Below are 18,233 nucleotides of genomic sequence, written 5' to 3'. Positions count from 1 at the left end.
TGCTGAGCGATAGCATTGGCAATATAACCCAAAAAAATCTTCCTTTTTTTCCTTTCCTCCCTTTATCCCTCCTTCATCCGTTTCTCATAATCATTGTCAGATGAAAACGATCTGCCTTGTTTCCCATCAGGATAGCTGCATGCACAGCTGGATGAATACTGACAGGTCAGGTTATAAGGACAAAAAAATGCTGTGATGTAGGCTGGGTCAACTAAGAGTAGTTTGCTTTTTACTTTGGCTTAAAGAAGGGAGAGAGGGAGAGTTTTAGTGCTGGTGGGCTTCCACCAGGACACTTTATATATGGGGGGAACAAAAATGAGACAAAGAGGATGTGAAGGGGAGTATAAGCACACTAGAAAAGATCCCAGGAAAAAAGAGGAGGTTTGTTGGAGCTCTCCATGAGTCTCTCTGTCTCTCTCCTTTCCTCTGTTCTGCCAGCACAGCTGAGTGGATTTCTCCCCTTTGGATCTAGACAATTGGCTGTTCGGTAATGCAACAACTCCAAGATTCTCCTGCACCTGTACAAGTTTCATGGATAATCTGTTCTGTATGTTCCTCTTGTTTGTCTGCAAACACAACAAACTGTTGCATGTCTATTAAAGGTGTAATTAGTAGACATTGAAATTATTATTAATTAATCAAATTGAACATCATAATGGAAAATTAACAGGAGCCAATTAAATGTAAACTTAAACTTAACATCATTCATTCTCTCATTCACATTTTTGACTGCTAACTGATGTAACTGAGGTGTCTCTCTTCGTACTGACTGACTTGAAGAAAAAGACATTTGGTTTTAATCAGCCTAAATCTTCTTTTCCTTATTTCCTTCTTCCTCTTTTTCTCTCTCTGGAAAGCTGTCACAGTGCATAGTTTGGCGTGGGTCACCAGGCTGCGGACCACTAAACCACTGACTCCACAAGTGCTCTCACTTGCCAAATCCTTTCTGTCTCTCCTGGAAGCTCGATAGTCCGAGATGCTGTGAGCCTGTCCTCCAGACAGACAGACCACTGCTACAGCGGGGACCCACCTCAGTGTTCACGCTGATGTTGAAGAATGTCACTGTTTACTCCCTCCTCAAAAACTAGCTGAAGAAAGCAAGGCTGTCTCTGACATTTCACCACCTTCAAAAGTAAATCTAAACTTTACAACTTTGCTTTGGTAGAATTGGTTACATTGCTCAGTTTAGCCACTGTTTATTTACAAACAACATGCTGTGGCAGAGCTTTCCTGGAGGCGGATATAATCAGTTTAGACATAACCGACAAATACAAAAAAACTCAAAATAGTCAAAATATCAAAATACAAAACTTATGCTCAATGGCTTTGTTCATCATTTGCCATCATTCATTCATTAGCTTAACATGCTATCACCTACTTCAGTAAACAACTTGATTTGTTAACTGGGCTAATTAGCTGACCTAAAAGATAACCTATCAATGAATAGCATTTGTCAGTTGTCATTACGGTTGCTAGCTTTATAACACTTGCTAATGTTTGGCATTTTTAGTATGTAGTAGTTTTAGTTTTAGTAATAGTAATGACTTGGAATGTTAACTGGGATAATTAACATTGCCTGGCCTGGTAGCTAGCTAGATAACTTTAGCTAATGTAACGCTAAGTGTGCTAGCAAGGCTTCATGACATGCTATGTCTTCTTTTGCCCCTTGTGTTTCACTGGGAGTTATTGAAGCATTACTTTGCCAGAAACACATGGGTCTTTGGCTCCATTCACTAAGGTTATAAACTCAACAAATATGATTAGCTGTGTCTCCAGAGTGGCTTTTCCTCAAATAAATACAACTCAAACTCCAGTGCAGCATGGTGGTTTAGTGGTTAGCACTGTCGCCTCACAGCAAGAAGATCCTGGTTTCAATTGCTGGTCCTTGTTCTTTAAGTCTGGAATTGTTTTCTCCATGTTCCCTACTGTGGCACAAAGACATGGCAAGTGAAGTGGAGAGATTAAATTGTCCATGTGGAACAGTATGAACAGAAATGTTTATTTTTGTTCACCCTGTGATATTTCAATAAATATTAGAGCTGTGAACAATTCATTATTGATTTTCTTTTCTATTTTCAATCATTCATTTAGTCTATAAATAACACACAAGCAAAACAAATGTCAATCATAAGTTCATAATCCCCAAAGTGGCATATCTTTAAATAATCACAGGTCAAAAGGATCATAAAATGATATAAAACGGAAAAAATCTAAACATTTCCACATTTGAGAATTTGAAAACAGTCAATGTGAAGCATTTTTGCTTGATAAATAACTATTAATTATTAATTAATGGAAATTGTTGGCAGTTAATTGACTGTGCACTCATACTACTTACTTACAAGTGTAGTGGGGACGGCTTCCCTTAGTGCAGGTAAATGTGTACTGGAGTTGAATGCAGCCTTGGCCTGACCCCTCCCATGGCCAACCTCCTAATCAGGGCTGGGCTACATAAGGCACCTGTGCTCCTTTATCCTGTGTCTGTCCCTGCTGTGGCTAGTGTTTGTTGCCCGCAGGTATGTGAAAGGCACATTTGTATGTCACATTTGATTTCTAAATTAAACAGTTAGTTAGTTAGTTATACCTATAGACTAATTAACATTAGTCTATATCCTTCGTGTTCCACTTTTGGGATTGCTGCGGTGTAGGAGGAAATTCCGCCGGATGCATGTATTTTCCGTTTCCTTCCGCTTTCTTTGTGTTGGAATTTTAAATTCGGTGGATTTATGAGGACTATAATTGTTGACTGCTCCTCAGATCTCTGCAGGGTAAATTGAGACAGCTAGCTAGACTATCTGTCCAATCTGAGCTTTCTCTCACACAACTATTTTGCAGCGGCTCTGTGCAGAGTTTAGTACTGCCCATGACGATTCTGATTGGTTTAAAGAAATGCCATTAAACCAGAGTTTTCCTCCCATCCCCGAATGCTGTGTGGAGTAGCTAGACTCTCCTTCGGCACGCTTCGGAGGACGTTCTGGCAAAGCAAGACTAGTGGTTGATTGACTTTTTGTTTAAAGTGGAAATGCTTGTTGCCCCTCCTGCCCTGGAAAGGTCATTTTGTTCCCCTAATGTCCCATCTCCGTGGTGAGTAGGTTCACGGTTTTAAATGGAATTTTAATATATAGTAAGGTTGAGCCTGGTTGAATGTATTCTCCCTTCCTTTCCATGTTCCTCCTGACTTCCTGTTGCTGTTTTGCCTTTTGCCATTTTCTTAGTGTTTTGCCCTAATTGTGTCTCTTTGTTTTGGTCTAGTTTCGCCTTTTGGTTATCTTATTTTTGTCTTTAGCTTGTGTTCATCTAGTTTAGGTTTGATTTGCATTAATTGTACTGCCCTTGTATTGTTGGCTTTTTTGTGAGTTTTCTTTGCTTATTTGTTTAACTAACTGAGTTACCGTATATTTGTTTCTGATTATTTTTGTATTTAGTTGTGCCATCTTGTTTGGAGGCTAGGTACCCATAGTCTGCCTCTCCACAAGTTTGTTTATAGGTTACTTTTACAGTCTGTTGAAAGCAGTGACTGGTAAATGTGATAATTAAAGTGTTGTTCACCATTAAAGGCAACACAACTCAATTAAATGTTAAATTTGGATGACCTGCAAGAAAAACAGCTAGCTGAATAAATAGGAATCTGAGTCAGAGACCAGGACGTGTTTTTCCCAACTGATCCTATAGGGACAGAAAAAGTGAGCCCCAAGACATTGCATTGTGACATTAGATTTGGTGGTTCCTTTTATATCCACGGTGACAGCAGATAATTTCAGCAAACTGCTTTTAATGGATTTAACTACATACTTTTACGTGTACGGTTGTTCACTGAGACATACCACTCCCATGTGGTGTTGGTAAAGATGCCTTGAGATCAGGTTTACCTGCTGATGTGTTGCTGACAGGTGTACCGCCCAAAACAGCAAAGCCATCCAGGTTAACCCATTCAGGGTCTAAAATTAAAACAAACAAAATATTGGTTAAATGATGTTGCCAATAGAAAATTGGTAAGCAAGCCCTAAATTATATAGATTTAAAAAGAATCCAAATTTACTGAATCATTTCTACCCGATGAAGACATGTTCAAGTGGAAATGGTATTTTTCTTTTTTGTAGTCAACTTTTAAATGTGTATGATTTGGTATTTCCCCTTACCCCCTTATTATTTACTCTCCATCTCGCCCCCTGTTCCTGATAAGTCATCTCTCCATTTTTGTTGTTTTAACAGCAGCTGTCCAGACACAATGATGTGGAGGCAAACAGCATTGTGTTATTTATGATGACTGATGCTGCTCTCATGCTGCTTAGGGAACAACACACAATCTGCAAGGAATTTCTGGAAAGGCAACACTGAGATGTTGCTCGGTTGCCAGAGACTTATGGCAAATTGCACCGGAGCTGGAGAGACCACAAGGCCGCCACAGCACACAGTGGGACACACACACACACACACACACACACACACACACACACACACACACACACACACACACACACACACACACACACACACACTTTAACATACTGACACCCTATACAAGACAATGCATGATTCAACACTTGGCCCCACCCTATCCTCCACCACTATACATACATAAATACATACATACATACATACATACATACATACATACATACATACATATACATACATACATACATACATACAGTATATGTGCAGACACACACACACACACAAAGTGGCCACAACAAAGGGGATTGGGTTAAAGGAGCTGAGCTGGGTTTGGATGTGGAAATGAAGGGTTGGCTGCAGACTGAGCCGCTGATGAAGTATGGCTCTAAGAGGCCAAGGACAAAATGGAATAATGACAAAAGCAGGCTAGACTGTTTCAACACAGCAAACTGTATGTGTATAGAAACATAAAGACCTGTCTTATGTTTAACAAGGCAGGATTAGGAATTACGAAGAAGTTAAGACCTAAAGATAATGTCCTACTAAAACCTAAAATAGCCACTGTCTGCAGAGCCAAGATGAAGATCGTCAGTCACACATACCAACCCCCAGTGCTCTTTCTGTCTTGCAAACTTGGACGACAGCACATCCAATGATAAACTAATCCTCTGATAAAAATCCATCATACATGCACTTGCACAAGTGTGCATACACCTCACCTCCTGGCGTCTCTGCCTTGTACACAGCTTTACTCATCCCTCCTCATTCTTGGCACTTGTCTTGAGAAAGTGCAGAACTCCAGGATCTGAAAGCTTACTCCATAGTTTAAGCCAAACCTCTTTTTTTTGCTCTTCATCCATCTATGTTCCTCTTAATGACTTTTTTGTCTAGCAATGCGACCTCAGGTCCATCAGAAACATATTGATTGGCTCCCAATTGATTCATTCATGTCACTCTATCTCAAGCAGTCAGTGACTTATCTCACATCCTCGTCTTGCTCTCACTCTTTTTTAACTCTTTCTATGTTTCTGCCTTACCTACATCCTCCAGTAGAGGAGAGCGACTGTTCTTCCCCACTTCTGTGAAGCGGTGAGACCTTGTGGGTTTGTTGGAGTTTATGACGAAGCGGTCCACAGGTCTTCCATCCAGATGAATAGAAGGCTCCCAGCTCTCCCTCAGGCCCTTATCCACAGATGTCTGTTTCCCATTGTGTGACCGCAGGGGCTTCTCTGCTGCAAAACAAATGACGTCAGGATAAATTGGGTCTATATAAAGCTTATTTTAACAATCTTCTTTGTCTTTATCCCTTATGTTGAAGGCTTGTTTCCCCTACAAATTGTAGCAGTATGTGGGTCTACGGTTCAAGCTCTGTAAGCTGTTAATAAAACTCTTCTTCAGTGCCACCGGTACAATTTCCTCTGGATTTATTATACTTGGCATTTGAAGAAACTGATTCTGATGACGCACAAACTTACATGTAAGGAGGCCCCAAAAATACGAACTAGTTTGGGGTCTAAATAAATGAATGAGGATTTGCTGGGATAGATAAATGCTCAGGACAATAAACAATCTTCTAAGAGCTTTTGTTATTGCTGAAAAACAGCTGCCTGCTGGTAAAGAAAGGTTATCTGATCAGAGCGGTGAGGGTGAACCAAACTGAAAGATGCTAAAAACGCTCCAAAGAGCTGAGGGGAACAGCAGAGTCTGGTGATAAATTTCTGTGCCATTTATTCTGTTGTTATTACAAATGTATTGATTATAGCAGCTTTAAATCTCAAGATCCAAATAGTAAGTATTCAAGCATTGGCTACGCTGTAAATGGAGGGGATTTGCAGGTTTTATTGGCACCTGGTCATTCATCGCTGTCACATATAATTGTCAGTATTGTCTGTTCACATCATAAACAGCTGGCCCTTATGTCTGTCTGTGCTGGCCAAAGGTTTACACCAGCCGTTTCAGTTTAGCATCGTCACAAAATAACTCCATCGCTATGAATTCTTGTTGTCTGCAGGCGTGTGCACCCAGCTGGATCTGCACTTTGATTTTTCACATTTAGAAATAATTGCCGGTCAGTCCTCATGTGCTGCAGTTTGCAGTTGGTCACAGCTCTTTGGAGGTCTACAATGTTGTCTCTGCTTAACTGTTTAATTACATGCTGAAAGAACGTCTCCTTGCTGTTTTTAGGGACTCTAGACAACACAGACCCTTGGACACAGACTTTATGTGCCTGGTTGGATGAAAAAGTGTGAGTGTTTTCCAAAAACAAAACACAATATCTCCTTTTTATATCCTCATTAATGTAGGGTTACAATGGAGTCAATTTTATCAGCTGTTCATGGCAGACTCCATTGACACAAGTCTAGATGCATTTCAATCACTCCAACCCTGTTTCTAATAAGGCCATGTATTACGTAGGAAGGGATCTGCTCCTCTGTCCAGACATCATTCTGAGATTTGGCCTCTTTGGAAATGTATGATCCAAGGGCAAACCAGATATTTCTGATTAAATCAAGACTCCTTCGAGCACAGTATGCATGATTGCCATTCAAGAATAAACAGTTTGAGAAGCAGTTAAGCAAGTGAGTGGTTGTAACATCATAATCTTACGGAGGGAGGCTGTAAGGGCGTTGCCATGGGACACCAGGGCAATAATATAACATTTAAAAGACAGGCAGGCAGTTAGAGTGAGATTGAGTTAGACAGTGGAAAGTATTAAGTATGTTAAGTATGAGGGCAGGGCCTGAGGGTCATTATGTCACTGTCTTTTTAGAATGTGTGTGTGTGTGTGTGTGTGTGTGTGTGTGTGTGTGTGTGTGTGTGTGTGTGTGTAAGCGTGAGACAGAACACACACACATGTATGTTCATGTGTAGTGTGGTACAAGAAGCATATGCAGGTAAGCCCTGAGGTCAAGGACTCTTGTAAAACTGTTCTAGAAAATACTTGTGCTCATGCACCTGCAATGTGCTCCACTTTTACAAGAGCACCTTCTCACCTCGCACACAAAATCACAGACGCTGACCCCCCGCTCACCCCTAATAAGTTTGCCATTAACCCCTAATAACTGTCCTCTTCCACAAACTCCCATCAATAACCAGGATCCCCAGTGAAGGTGTGTGTGCGGGGAAGCAGGTATGTGTGGAGGGGTTAACAAGGTAGTGTTGAAGTGTCGAACTAAGATTGTCCGTTCTGTAAGTTCTTTAGACTGAAGTCATATACAACAGACTGAAGTCATATACAACAGTACATGTTTAGATTCTAATAATAATTTGCTGTCATGGCAACAACAAAGACTTTTGAACTGACTGAGGTGTCTTTTCTCTTCGATAACTGTAGGTGCTAGAGACTTGATGTAAAATTTTACACTTTCCTATTTTTTTGAATTTTTTTTTTTTTTATCATTGCAGCACAACAAGCATTTCACAGACATGAATGAAACCTCAACGATGTCTTGCAGTGTTTCTTGGCAGGGCCTTATTGATTTTTGTTGTTAGTATTAGGGATATATACGCACACCATGTGAATTTACCCCCTGGTATCAACAAAGTCTTATTTTATTAGTCTATTTATCTTATGTCTTATATTATATTGTAAGTTGCTGTTAGACTGAGCAAAAAACAAGCTTTAACTTAGAGCCATGAAAGCCATCAACCACCCATGACATTGGTTTAAAGGGCTGGTTTACCCAAATTACAAAATAGATAATTCTCACAGACCACTCGTAAATCATGCAGATAATTTTGGTTTTTGAAATATCTGTTTATGAGATTTCTGATGCCACACAGACAAAGTCAAATTGAATTAATTCTTGTGGTGCTCACAGCAATGTATCTTTACTAAAAAGTGTTACTGTAACTGTAACTAAATGTTACTCTGGACAATTCACAAACCTCACTGTCAACGGTTTTCAGTGGAAATACTTTCTACTAAAGAAACAGTCCCATGTTGACAGTATGCTCTGTAGATTATCATGAGTAACTGATTCTGGACATAGATGTAGCTGTTGCTTTTTTTAAATGTATTTTGTGTCTGTGTTTTTAGCCCCACAAAAAAATCCCATTCACCTTTATTGTATTGGGACAGATATATGAAAAACTGGAGAGTGAATTTCCGCAGTGTTCAGTGTTTATGCTAAGCTAAGGATTGTCGCTGTTTGGTGTGTTATGAGACGGGTATCGAGTCCTCCAAACCATACAACCATCTAGGTCATTTTTTTCTATGCTCTAATACGACCCATAGGTGTGTCTCATAAATTAGCGTCCCTAGCAGTGGCAGGAAATACGACCCACAGGAATGTTTCCGTCGTCATATCTAAACTAGAGAACATAACCGTTGCGTTTTTTAACACGTCAATAACATTGTGAAAGCAGTTTGGTTAATTTTAGAAAAAGATTGTGATTAGGGTTAAGACAAGTAAATTTGTTATGTTACTTTGCTTCCGGTTAGGCATGTTACGCAGAGCTTGACGTAGTTCCGTTTATACTGTAAAGTAAAACAAACACGCTGTTTACTTTGAGCAAACGACTGATGGGGCGATTTTCTAGGGAGGACAGTCTCTGATTTTCTCATCTATCTTTCTTCTAAGAAAAAAAAGAACATTAAAGGAATATTTCACCATTGTAAAGATGAATATATATTTAAATTGGGTCACTTATGTAGTAGAAATGTGACATTTTTTTAGAAATTGGTGGCTTCTAGGCCAAGAAAAGCCAGAAAATGTGTTTTTGGCTCATGTGGATGAAAGACACCAAATCCCAGAATGCACTTGCTTTGCTGCTTTAGCGTCTACTCCCAAGCCACGCCTACCCTTTACAGACAGACAGTGAGGCGATCAACTCAACAAGTGTGTTTTATTGTCATTTCAACCATATACACGAAAAAACGTTTCAAGTGGTGTTACACATTTAAAATATATACTTTTTTGCCACAGCTGATACATTATCCGGACTTCTTTCAGCAGATTGATTGATAGCTCCAGAGTGAACAGAACTGTGTCCATGGCAACGCTCTGCTATGCATGGCAACGGTGGGTTATCAAGAAAATAACAGACCGCATTCTACATTAGAATTCAACCAAGCCATAAAAGAAGGCTAACACATAGCTACTAGCATTAGCTCTTGGTGGGCTGTGGTATAAACATCGAGTATAAACACAGCCGTAAATTTGCGTGGGATGTAGAATGGTCGGCATTTTACAGTCACAAACTCCACCAGCAGTTAGCAGTTAGTTGGATACAAATCACCCCATTTCTGCAACAGGCAGTCCGTGGTAACACAGCCCACCTCCACTAGCTAGTCTTACCCGGTGACAGAGCAGCAGGCTGGATTGTCCACAGCAATATTTCCAACAACAAAAACACAGCAGTCTCTGAACTCACATTGGGAGTTTCGTTGAAGTTGGATGTAGTCCAGTTTGTTTAATGAGCGGACACTTGCAAGCAGGATTGGTGAACAGATGGCCGGCTAGCGTTAGCTTTCCACCGGCACACTCGTTCAACGCTCCCCGCTGATGAGGTCTCTTTACCGGCCAGAGCCATCGATCACCACCGCTGGTGTCCATGCAGGCGAAGCTCGCATAGTGTGTCGAGTATTGCGTCTGTAATAAAGTGTCCTGCATATTCTCCGATCTGTACCAATGTATCCCGGTGGTACACGTGTGCGGTAGTTTGAATGCACATAATTGTTGTTCTAAAATTTCCGTCGGGATGAACAGTTTCTGCTCCTGCTGAGAAGCTAAGCGAGGATTCAAGATGGCTAACACTCGTTTTTTCCTCGGCAATCTCCGGAAAAAGCTGACAGTCCAACCACCTATGGGCTATGCGGAAGTGGCTCCTAATACTAGCTCTAGTCTTTTGCCTCTGGGCAAAAAAGCCTCAGATGACGCAAAAATCGTCATTTTGCGTCATCTGAGGCTTTTTTCCAGACCCAATCGGTGAAGTGTCCCTTTAATTCATATAGAGAGCTCGGTGTGAAATCTTGCCAGGGGCTACAGAATTCTTGGTTTCACCTCTGTCACCCTTATTATTATCACTCTGACCTCTGTCCTTCATCAAACTCTTCCCAGTAATCAACTCTGTCATAAAGCCAACACACCAGACTGAGACCATGACCATAGGCACAATCAATCACCTGACTGTCAGATTAGATTCTGTCATTTTATTATTGGAAATGAAGCCTTATTTAAAAGGGAAATGTGACTGAGAACATATTTTATTTAAAGCAACTGCCTGAAGTGAGTAATTGTTTAACTTGGGAGAGTTACATGCATACGTATGTGACATTTACTAACAGTAGCTGGCCAGTACAATTACAGTCTTAAAAAACGTGCTTTGCATTTCAATATTGATGGTCACAAGCTCGAACCAAAATACTTCCAAAATTATTCAAATATACCACACAAGACTGACATCTTGCACTTAGTTTTTGCTATATCTTCCTGCAACACACTTACTATGCTGACATACTGCTGTGACAGGTGTGCTCACAACCCAGGTGGTACTTGTTTAAACAACTGGAACGGCGTCTCGAGATGACATGACACCAGACATGCCATCGCTGGCAGATTTGACAGGCAGCCAAGTTTCAGGTGGGGGGGGGGGGAGGGGGCTGGGTGAAACAGGTGATCAAACATACCCAGTATTGTGGAAAATTTTTGAGATATTTGGATCTGCGCTGCCGCTCTGGCTGTCATATTTTCCCAATGCAAAGTAAAAAAAAAAAAAGAAAAGTTCTTTAAGTTTTCCGTGAGATATTCACGGGGTGCTCCTGCACAATCCCAGCATATTACTGTAAGTGGAGCACAGAAATTAAATTCCACTGGCCTGCAAAGACATGATTCCCTCTTTCCCCTCACTCTCCGTCCCAATTACTCTCTACACTCGACACTTTCCAGACGTTGATGGACTGTGGCTGCATAGAAGAAGTTGACATTATTTATGGTCCAAATACACTGTTTCTGTTCTCTCTATTTGCACAGCTCCCGCCTAGGTGCCCAGATATCCCCAAGTGCCCAATTTCATCTACTGTTGTGTAGAATTTTAGATTGACAAGCTGATGACATGTGAATGGAGAAAGTTAATAAGTAACACTCTCCTCTCCCTTAACAACAACTGTCAAAATGCCTGAGAGGAAGACATTTAACTCCAAGCTGTTCTAGCGGAGCAGTGAACTGTGGTTGTATTACAGTAAGTAGCTCCCAGGTGTACATTAAACAGAATGTACATTATATAAGTGGATGAATGTGTAGCAGGGTGTTGCAGAAAAAGTGCTCTGAAAATACTTCCTAAAAGATGGAAAAGAAAACGACTCAGAGGAAAAGACCACAACAAATAGCAGCTGCCTATATTCAGAGAAAGCAATGACCTCATGCACTAAGTGCTAACAGTCAAGAAGGAGGCATATAGAAACTTACAGATCAACTGACAATATAAGTGGACTGAGTGTGTTGGAGAAAAGGGGAGAAGAAAAAAAAGGCTGGCTGTAACGTGGCCTTTAAACTCAGCCAAAAGGTTTAGCTTACTGCCCTCCAAAACTCCTCAGGCTCTATGGCAGTTTTGATATTTGGGATATTTTGACCATCTGGAGGATGTGGGCTTCTTTCCCTCAAGATTTATTTTACAAACAGTATTTAAGAAACTTAAGTGCTGCGGTCCCTGTGCCTGTCAAAAATGTTACATCCATTTGATATATCACTATGCTGACATGAATAAAAAATCTAATACATGTTCAAATACAAAATACATTAAAGTACACTTTTAATAATTTTTCTATAAGAAGTATTTCACCCATTTCTGTTTAATAGTGATGATTGATATTCAAAGCAGCTCTGCCCAGAGAAAGTATGACAGAAAGAAAACCCACCACTTTTATTCTTTAGTTTTACAGGAAGGCCATTTATCACCACCATCAGCCAGATTAGTCACCCATTTGGCATAATAGCCCTCAGAAGAAAGCACAATGATGCAGCCTGGTATTTATCATCATCTTCTAATTGTTGATCACAGCTCCTGCAGCATGGGCCTACTATATGAGGTAAGGACTTGTTGCATGACTGATGCTAAGAGGCCAGCATCATATTTTCCCCTCATAAAGTAACAACAGTAAAAATACTGTCAAAGTCTGTTTTTGCTATAATTGCTCACTTAAACTAGGCTACCTGTCACATCTGCAAATGATAAATCAAGCCATACACTCTAAATTAAATATTCTAATGCATTCTAAATGGCTACAACTAATCTCTTTCGGTTTCATGAAAAATTATCGCAATAAGCTGGTCAAACTCAAACAACCACTGCCTCATCGATCAAATTGGATCCAATAGACCACAAGAGAAGAAAGCAACAGTGCAGCAGCAATGATCAAACTAAAATAACACATTAATGGAAAACGTGCACCTGCTCAGGAAAAAAAGTAAACAAATCTTTTACCTGTCCATCCGCATCCTGGTGCGCAAAACGTAACAAATAGCGCCAAGAGCGTCCTGCTTGCGGCTACAGCCATGGTGAGTGTGGCGCGCTACTGCTGCGAAGCGACGCACCAGCTGGATGCAGAGGGCTGGGACACACCAGCACCACGTCTCCCCTCCCCTCTTCCGATGGGACTGCTGCTTTTCACCATTAATTCTCGGCTTCTTTATGTCAACAAAACACTTTCAAAAACCAATAATGAATCTCACATCCATAAACCTCTGCAGTCGATTCTGATTTGAAAGAATTAAACACTGTGGAGTTGACTTTAAAAAATAAAACGCATTTATAAACTGAATGCTGTCTCTCTATATAAAGACTCATAGGTTCTCATCATTTTAATTTATTCAAATGCATTTTTTTATTTCTCAACAATATAGCCTATGTCTCAGTTCTTTAAAAGTGCCTGCAGGCTTCTGCAGGGTGTCTTTTCATTTTGGATAACATAATATAATAAAATTGATAAAATGTCTCCCTCTTCAGGGAACACCACTGATTTCATCCAAAACTGAAGGTCTGGTAGCAGGTGGAGGGAGAGAAAAAAGACTGCAGGGTGTAAGCAAGTGATTAGTGGCAGAATAATTAGAGGTTTAGAACATGACAGCAGACCTGAACCACCTAAGGATCATTTCCATGACACTGTCACTTCACCAGGGGCCTCATTTATAAAACTGTGCGTAGATTCTATTCTGAAAGATTTCGTGCGCAAAAAAGTCAGAATTTTCGTACGCAAAAACAATATTCTGATTTATAACACCTTGCGGCGCACACCGGTACGCACTCTTCTCGTTATAAATACGGACGTGCGTTACCTTATGCGGTCCTGCACGAGCCTCACGCTCCTCCCAAGGTCGTCCCATATTTGTCCTAATAAGGTCCATGTTAATCAATCAATGAATATTCCAGACTTGAAAGGAGCCCTTGATCACCAATCACGAAACGGGAAAATGGGGAAAAAACACGATTCAGTGATTGTGAGATCGATGTGCTCCTAACAGAGGTAGAACAGCGAAACTAAATCCTGTTTGGAAGCCGTAACCCTAGTGTTCATATTGTTGTTACGCAGCCTTAATACTTAACAGATTTAGCTCAATTACCAATGATATATACATCATTTATGGTTCATATTTGCCATTTACCCCTGTGAGATCACATTTATGATCATATGATCATTTTCGTTTTTTGTGAGAAAGGAAATTCAGTTATTAAAAAGGTAAAAATAGAAACAAGATTTTGGATCATTATTGGTGCAAAACAGGTGAAAGTGCTTGAAATGTAACAATTTGGTAACTTGTATGATAACTGTTTGGGAATAGCAGGTGCAGAAAGACAACATTCCCACAAACAGACACCTACAATCAGACACGACCACATAAAGACGCACAGACACACAGGCACACACACACACACACACACACACACACACACACACACACACACACATACACATAAAAAACAAAAACGCATTTCCCGGGGCGAGGAGGGGAGAGCAGCGGAGGAAAAGCGCATTCCCTCCGCTCGGCGGTGTGGGAGGATCCCCTGCCTCTCCCCGGTTGCTGGCGCCCCTCGCCGGGCGCCACGACCGGCTTGGGTCGTTTAGCAAGAACGGGATTGTTGGGTTCAGGAAAACAAAAACTGGGTTAGGTTCGGAAAACGGGCATACCATCGGAGTTCACTAAAACGCAGTCAATAAAACCTTGGGACCATTACGCACGATCACACGTGTGGTCAAAAGTTTGCGGAAAACTGGGAACATTTTTACGCATGGAAATTCTTTATAAATCCCGACTATTGCGAGGAATGTTGCAACGAAAAATTTCACCCTGCTTCACGCAACTTTTTCTTGCGTAACAGGTTTTATAAATGAGGCCCCAGGTGTGACTATGGGCCAATACTTCAATAAATGATCATTTGTGTGTGTGCACAGTTACATCCATTTTCCAATGAAATAATTTAACCACTAGATGGAGCAGAAAGCCGTGTTATTAAATATAGTTTAACCTGTATGCAATACAGGTAAGGTTTTGTTTAGAACTGATGTTTTCCAGTTGCAGCAGTAGAGTTGGCGTTTTATCTAAAATGCTCTCAGTGTGTAGTTAAATGTTAAAGTTAAAATAACTGAAATCACTGAAAACCTTTGCAGCACTTTTTGCATGTTAGAGCTCTTCATGTTTCCCAGATACAGATTCTCTGGATTTCCTGTAAAACCTCCTAACATTTTTGATATAACAGCAAATGTCCCACAAAACTAATGGCAATTACTGAATCCATTCTCCTTTCACAGTGTCTTCAGCCCAGAGGTTAATCTATCATTTTCTGATTCACACTGAAATAATTGGAACTTTAACTCAGATCTGTCAATTAGATTTTCATAATGAATAATCTATCTATCTATCTATCTATCTAATCGATCAATCGACAAAAGATGGCTTTATTTATGTATGAAGGTAGTTTTACTGTAGAGCAAGATCTCCCTCTGTTGGCCAGAGCCTTTATCTACACTGGGGAAAGACAATTTCAACCATCACTTACGGTTTTCATGAATGAATTGATGATTGGCTCTAAAACCTTACTCTGATGAAGTCAGACAGGAAATTAGGGTTTACAGTAAATAATAACCAGATTTTCACCACAAAGTAACTGACATCTCCTCAGGCTGTTTGTCAGTATTAGTTACTGAAAAAAAGGGGGCCAGAATTGCCTCAATTTAACATATGTGTCAGTGGTCATCTTCACGGCCCCCAGGAGACAGGATTAGTAGTTTGTCATTTTTTATGTTGTCTCTGTCCTCAAACCTTAACATCATAAACTGGTGCTGATTGAGTCTCTCTTTCTCTCTCTGTCTCTCTGTCTCTCTGTCTGTCTGTCTGTCTCTCTGTCTCTGTCTCTGTCTCTCTCTCTCTCTCTCTCTCTCTCTCTCTCTCTCTCTCTCTCTCTCTCACACACACACACACACACACACACACACACACACACACACACACACACACACACACACACACACACACACACACACACACACACATATATACTGCAGCATCTTGCAATAATGCATGAGTCAGCATAAAACAGAATATATTTTTAAACTGAAAAAAAATCTTATGGAAGCAGACAGTTGTCTTTCTTACTCACTCCCTACAAATGTGCACAGACACTGTCACTCATTTACACACACACACACACACACACACACACACACACACACACACACACACACACACACACACACACACACACACACACACACACACACACACACACACACACACACACACACACACAGGGGGAGAGAGAGGGGTTGGATTTCTCCACAGGCAACTTCAGCTAGCTCAGTATACTGAGTATCTTGTTATGTGCATGCCTGAGGTCATTTATGTCAGGTCCACTCCTGACATAACGTCCCTGAGTGAGGTGACAGGATGCTTGTGATGAATTGGCCATCTTTGATGATATACTGTATCAAGTTAGACTGCATGTCCAGCTGAGTTTATATGAATGGAGTGTCGTGTTCCAGTTCTGTCATCAGTTTTACTTTCTGTCGTCATTTGTGTATACCAAACGTGCTACATTAAGCTGTTACATGCTACTCATATATGCTACTACTAGCTCAAATACAGAGATGATGCATTACTTAACCAGTTTTTTCATGCCACCATTGTCTTGTATGTTTCCCATATTTTCTGGGAGAGTCACAAGAAAGAAAAAAAACATCTACTGTAACTGTCTTAGACAGTAACTAAAAATAGTGCAGTGAACAGAAACATCAAGCTCTGAGGGAAAACTACTCCTTAACGCTCTTCAGATTTACACTCAGTTGCCAGTTTATTCGGTACATCAGCTAAAACTAATGCAGTCTAATACAACAGTCTTGCAATAAATAATACCTTCATGGAGGTTATAATGTTCTGTTTTTGTTTTAGAGAGGTGTCGATTCCACTGTATGATCATTTTGGGGGATGTAGTTTGGGGTACTGTTGAGCTGTAGTGTGTGTTATACTGTGCTGTTATTTTCTCTCATTTTGTTTACCACATTTACATCAATAAGGGAGGGCAAAATAATAGAAACCACAGCGACACAGTTGCTGAATATACATGTCCAACTGTCAGACTACACTACATGGTCACGCAGTTTATGTATTTTTGTATGAGCAGATAATGAGCATTGGAGTGGTATCTGACAGGCAGTTCCATATCCTGGCAGGACCAATAAGCTGGGCTGATTGTGTCCCTGTGTCTGCTGGGAAACATCACAGTGCTGTCAAAGGGTTCCTGCTGCCATCAGTGCAACTGTGGTACTCCTCAATAGTGGCATTTTTATAATGAACTCCCAGCACAGTTTAGTTTGTTACTTATCTGCGATGAGGGAAAATTTACCTGAAGATGTTCAAAAAGGCTATAGGCCAGGTGTTCTCAAATATTTTATGTTAAGTACTCCTACTCATGAAACTAAAAAATACCCATGCAATAGTGCTCTGAGAGGGTGTTAGCCTTTTACATTTTCCTCATTGTACCAATATCTGGTGAACCAGGGAATTATTCTTCATTTTCCTGCTGGAAAACCCCCTCAGGACCCTGGCAGGTACCTGGTCTCTGTTTTAGAAATTCTTAGCACAGCTGCCTACCTGCTGGTCTTTCCTTGTAAAAGATATGGATTACAGCCTCCAGGTAAAACGTGGTTTCTGTTGAGCAGAAAGAAGGGCCGCTGCCCAGCATTAGACAGAGACCAATCTCCATAAACATATACCTGCATATTATTCCAGATTCCAAGATTTGACAGGGACCAACTGGCAAAGCGCATTTTGACCACTGACCTTTATTTATCCATCTTTATTTAGCCATGGTAAGAGAAGTTGCCTGGCAACTGTATTTTACTCAGCATCTGTCCTAAAGAAGAAGACTTAATCGTGTAATACAGTAAGTTTTAGAAACTTCTAAAGAATCTAAAGGTCATTGTAAATAGTTTTTAGCAGTATTACATGGAGCCACCATGATTTACATGACATACACTAAAAGGTCATTCAAACTCTGTATTTAGTAACATACAACATTAAAATCCCTATTCTATAAGAAGATGAGAATTACAAACTGTGACTTGTTGGAATAGTCTATCCTTACTATACTGCAATATCTGCATACATTTAAGAGTATTTTTTTAAATGGCCAGGCAGTCTGCAGTAAAGATTATATATATATATAATGTAGGCTCATGACTATAGAAGATTTTTACTCCCTGAAAAAGAGAAGCAGTGAATTTCCCTAAAATCAGAGAGCTGGACTGATCTTTTCCAATTAGAGCATCCACCATCCTCACGCGGAAGCTGAAGCAAACCCCCGCCCTTCCTGCCCAACGAGCAGAGTAAAACCAAGTGCCA

General features: G+C 40.5%; 1 protein-coding gene across 5 annotated transcripts in view; it reads right to left on the bottom strand.

Moving 5' to 3' along the window:
- The window catches only part of fndc1 (fibronectin type III domain containing 1), a 36,230-nt gene extending 23,262 nt beyond the window's left edge, over positions 1 to 12,968 (bottom strand). For 2 of the 5 annotated variants that reach the window (XM_039782410.1, XM_039782414.1), the window contains exons 1-3: positions 12,823 to 12,968; positions 5,436 to 5,630; positions 3,870 to 3,938 (exon numbers count right to left, since the gene is read on the bottom strand). In XM_039782410.1, the coding sequence (XP_039638344.1) occupies positions 3,870 to 3,938; positions 5,436 to 5,630; positions 12,823 to 12,895 (337 nt within the window). In that variant the 5' untranslated portion in view covers positions 12,896 to 12,968. The remainder of the gene's footprint in view (positions 1 to 3,869; positions 3,939 to 5,435; positions 5,631 to 12,822) is intronic. The other 3 variants (XM_039782411.1, XM_039782415.1, XM_039782412.1) reach the window with 3 other exon arrangements.
- Positions 12,969 to 18,233: the final 5,265 nt, after the last annotated feature.

The sequence above is a fragment of the Perca fluviatilis genome, chromosome 18 (genome assembly GCF_010015445.1).
Source record: "Perca fluviatilis chromosome 18, GENO_Pfluv_1.0, whole genome shotgun sequence".
Lineage (NCBI taxonomy): Eukaryota > Metazoa > Chordata > Actinopteri > Perciformes > Percidae > Perca > Perca fluviatilis.
This window is presented reverse-complemented; position numbering and strand designations above follow the sequence as displayed.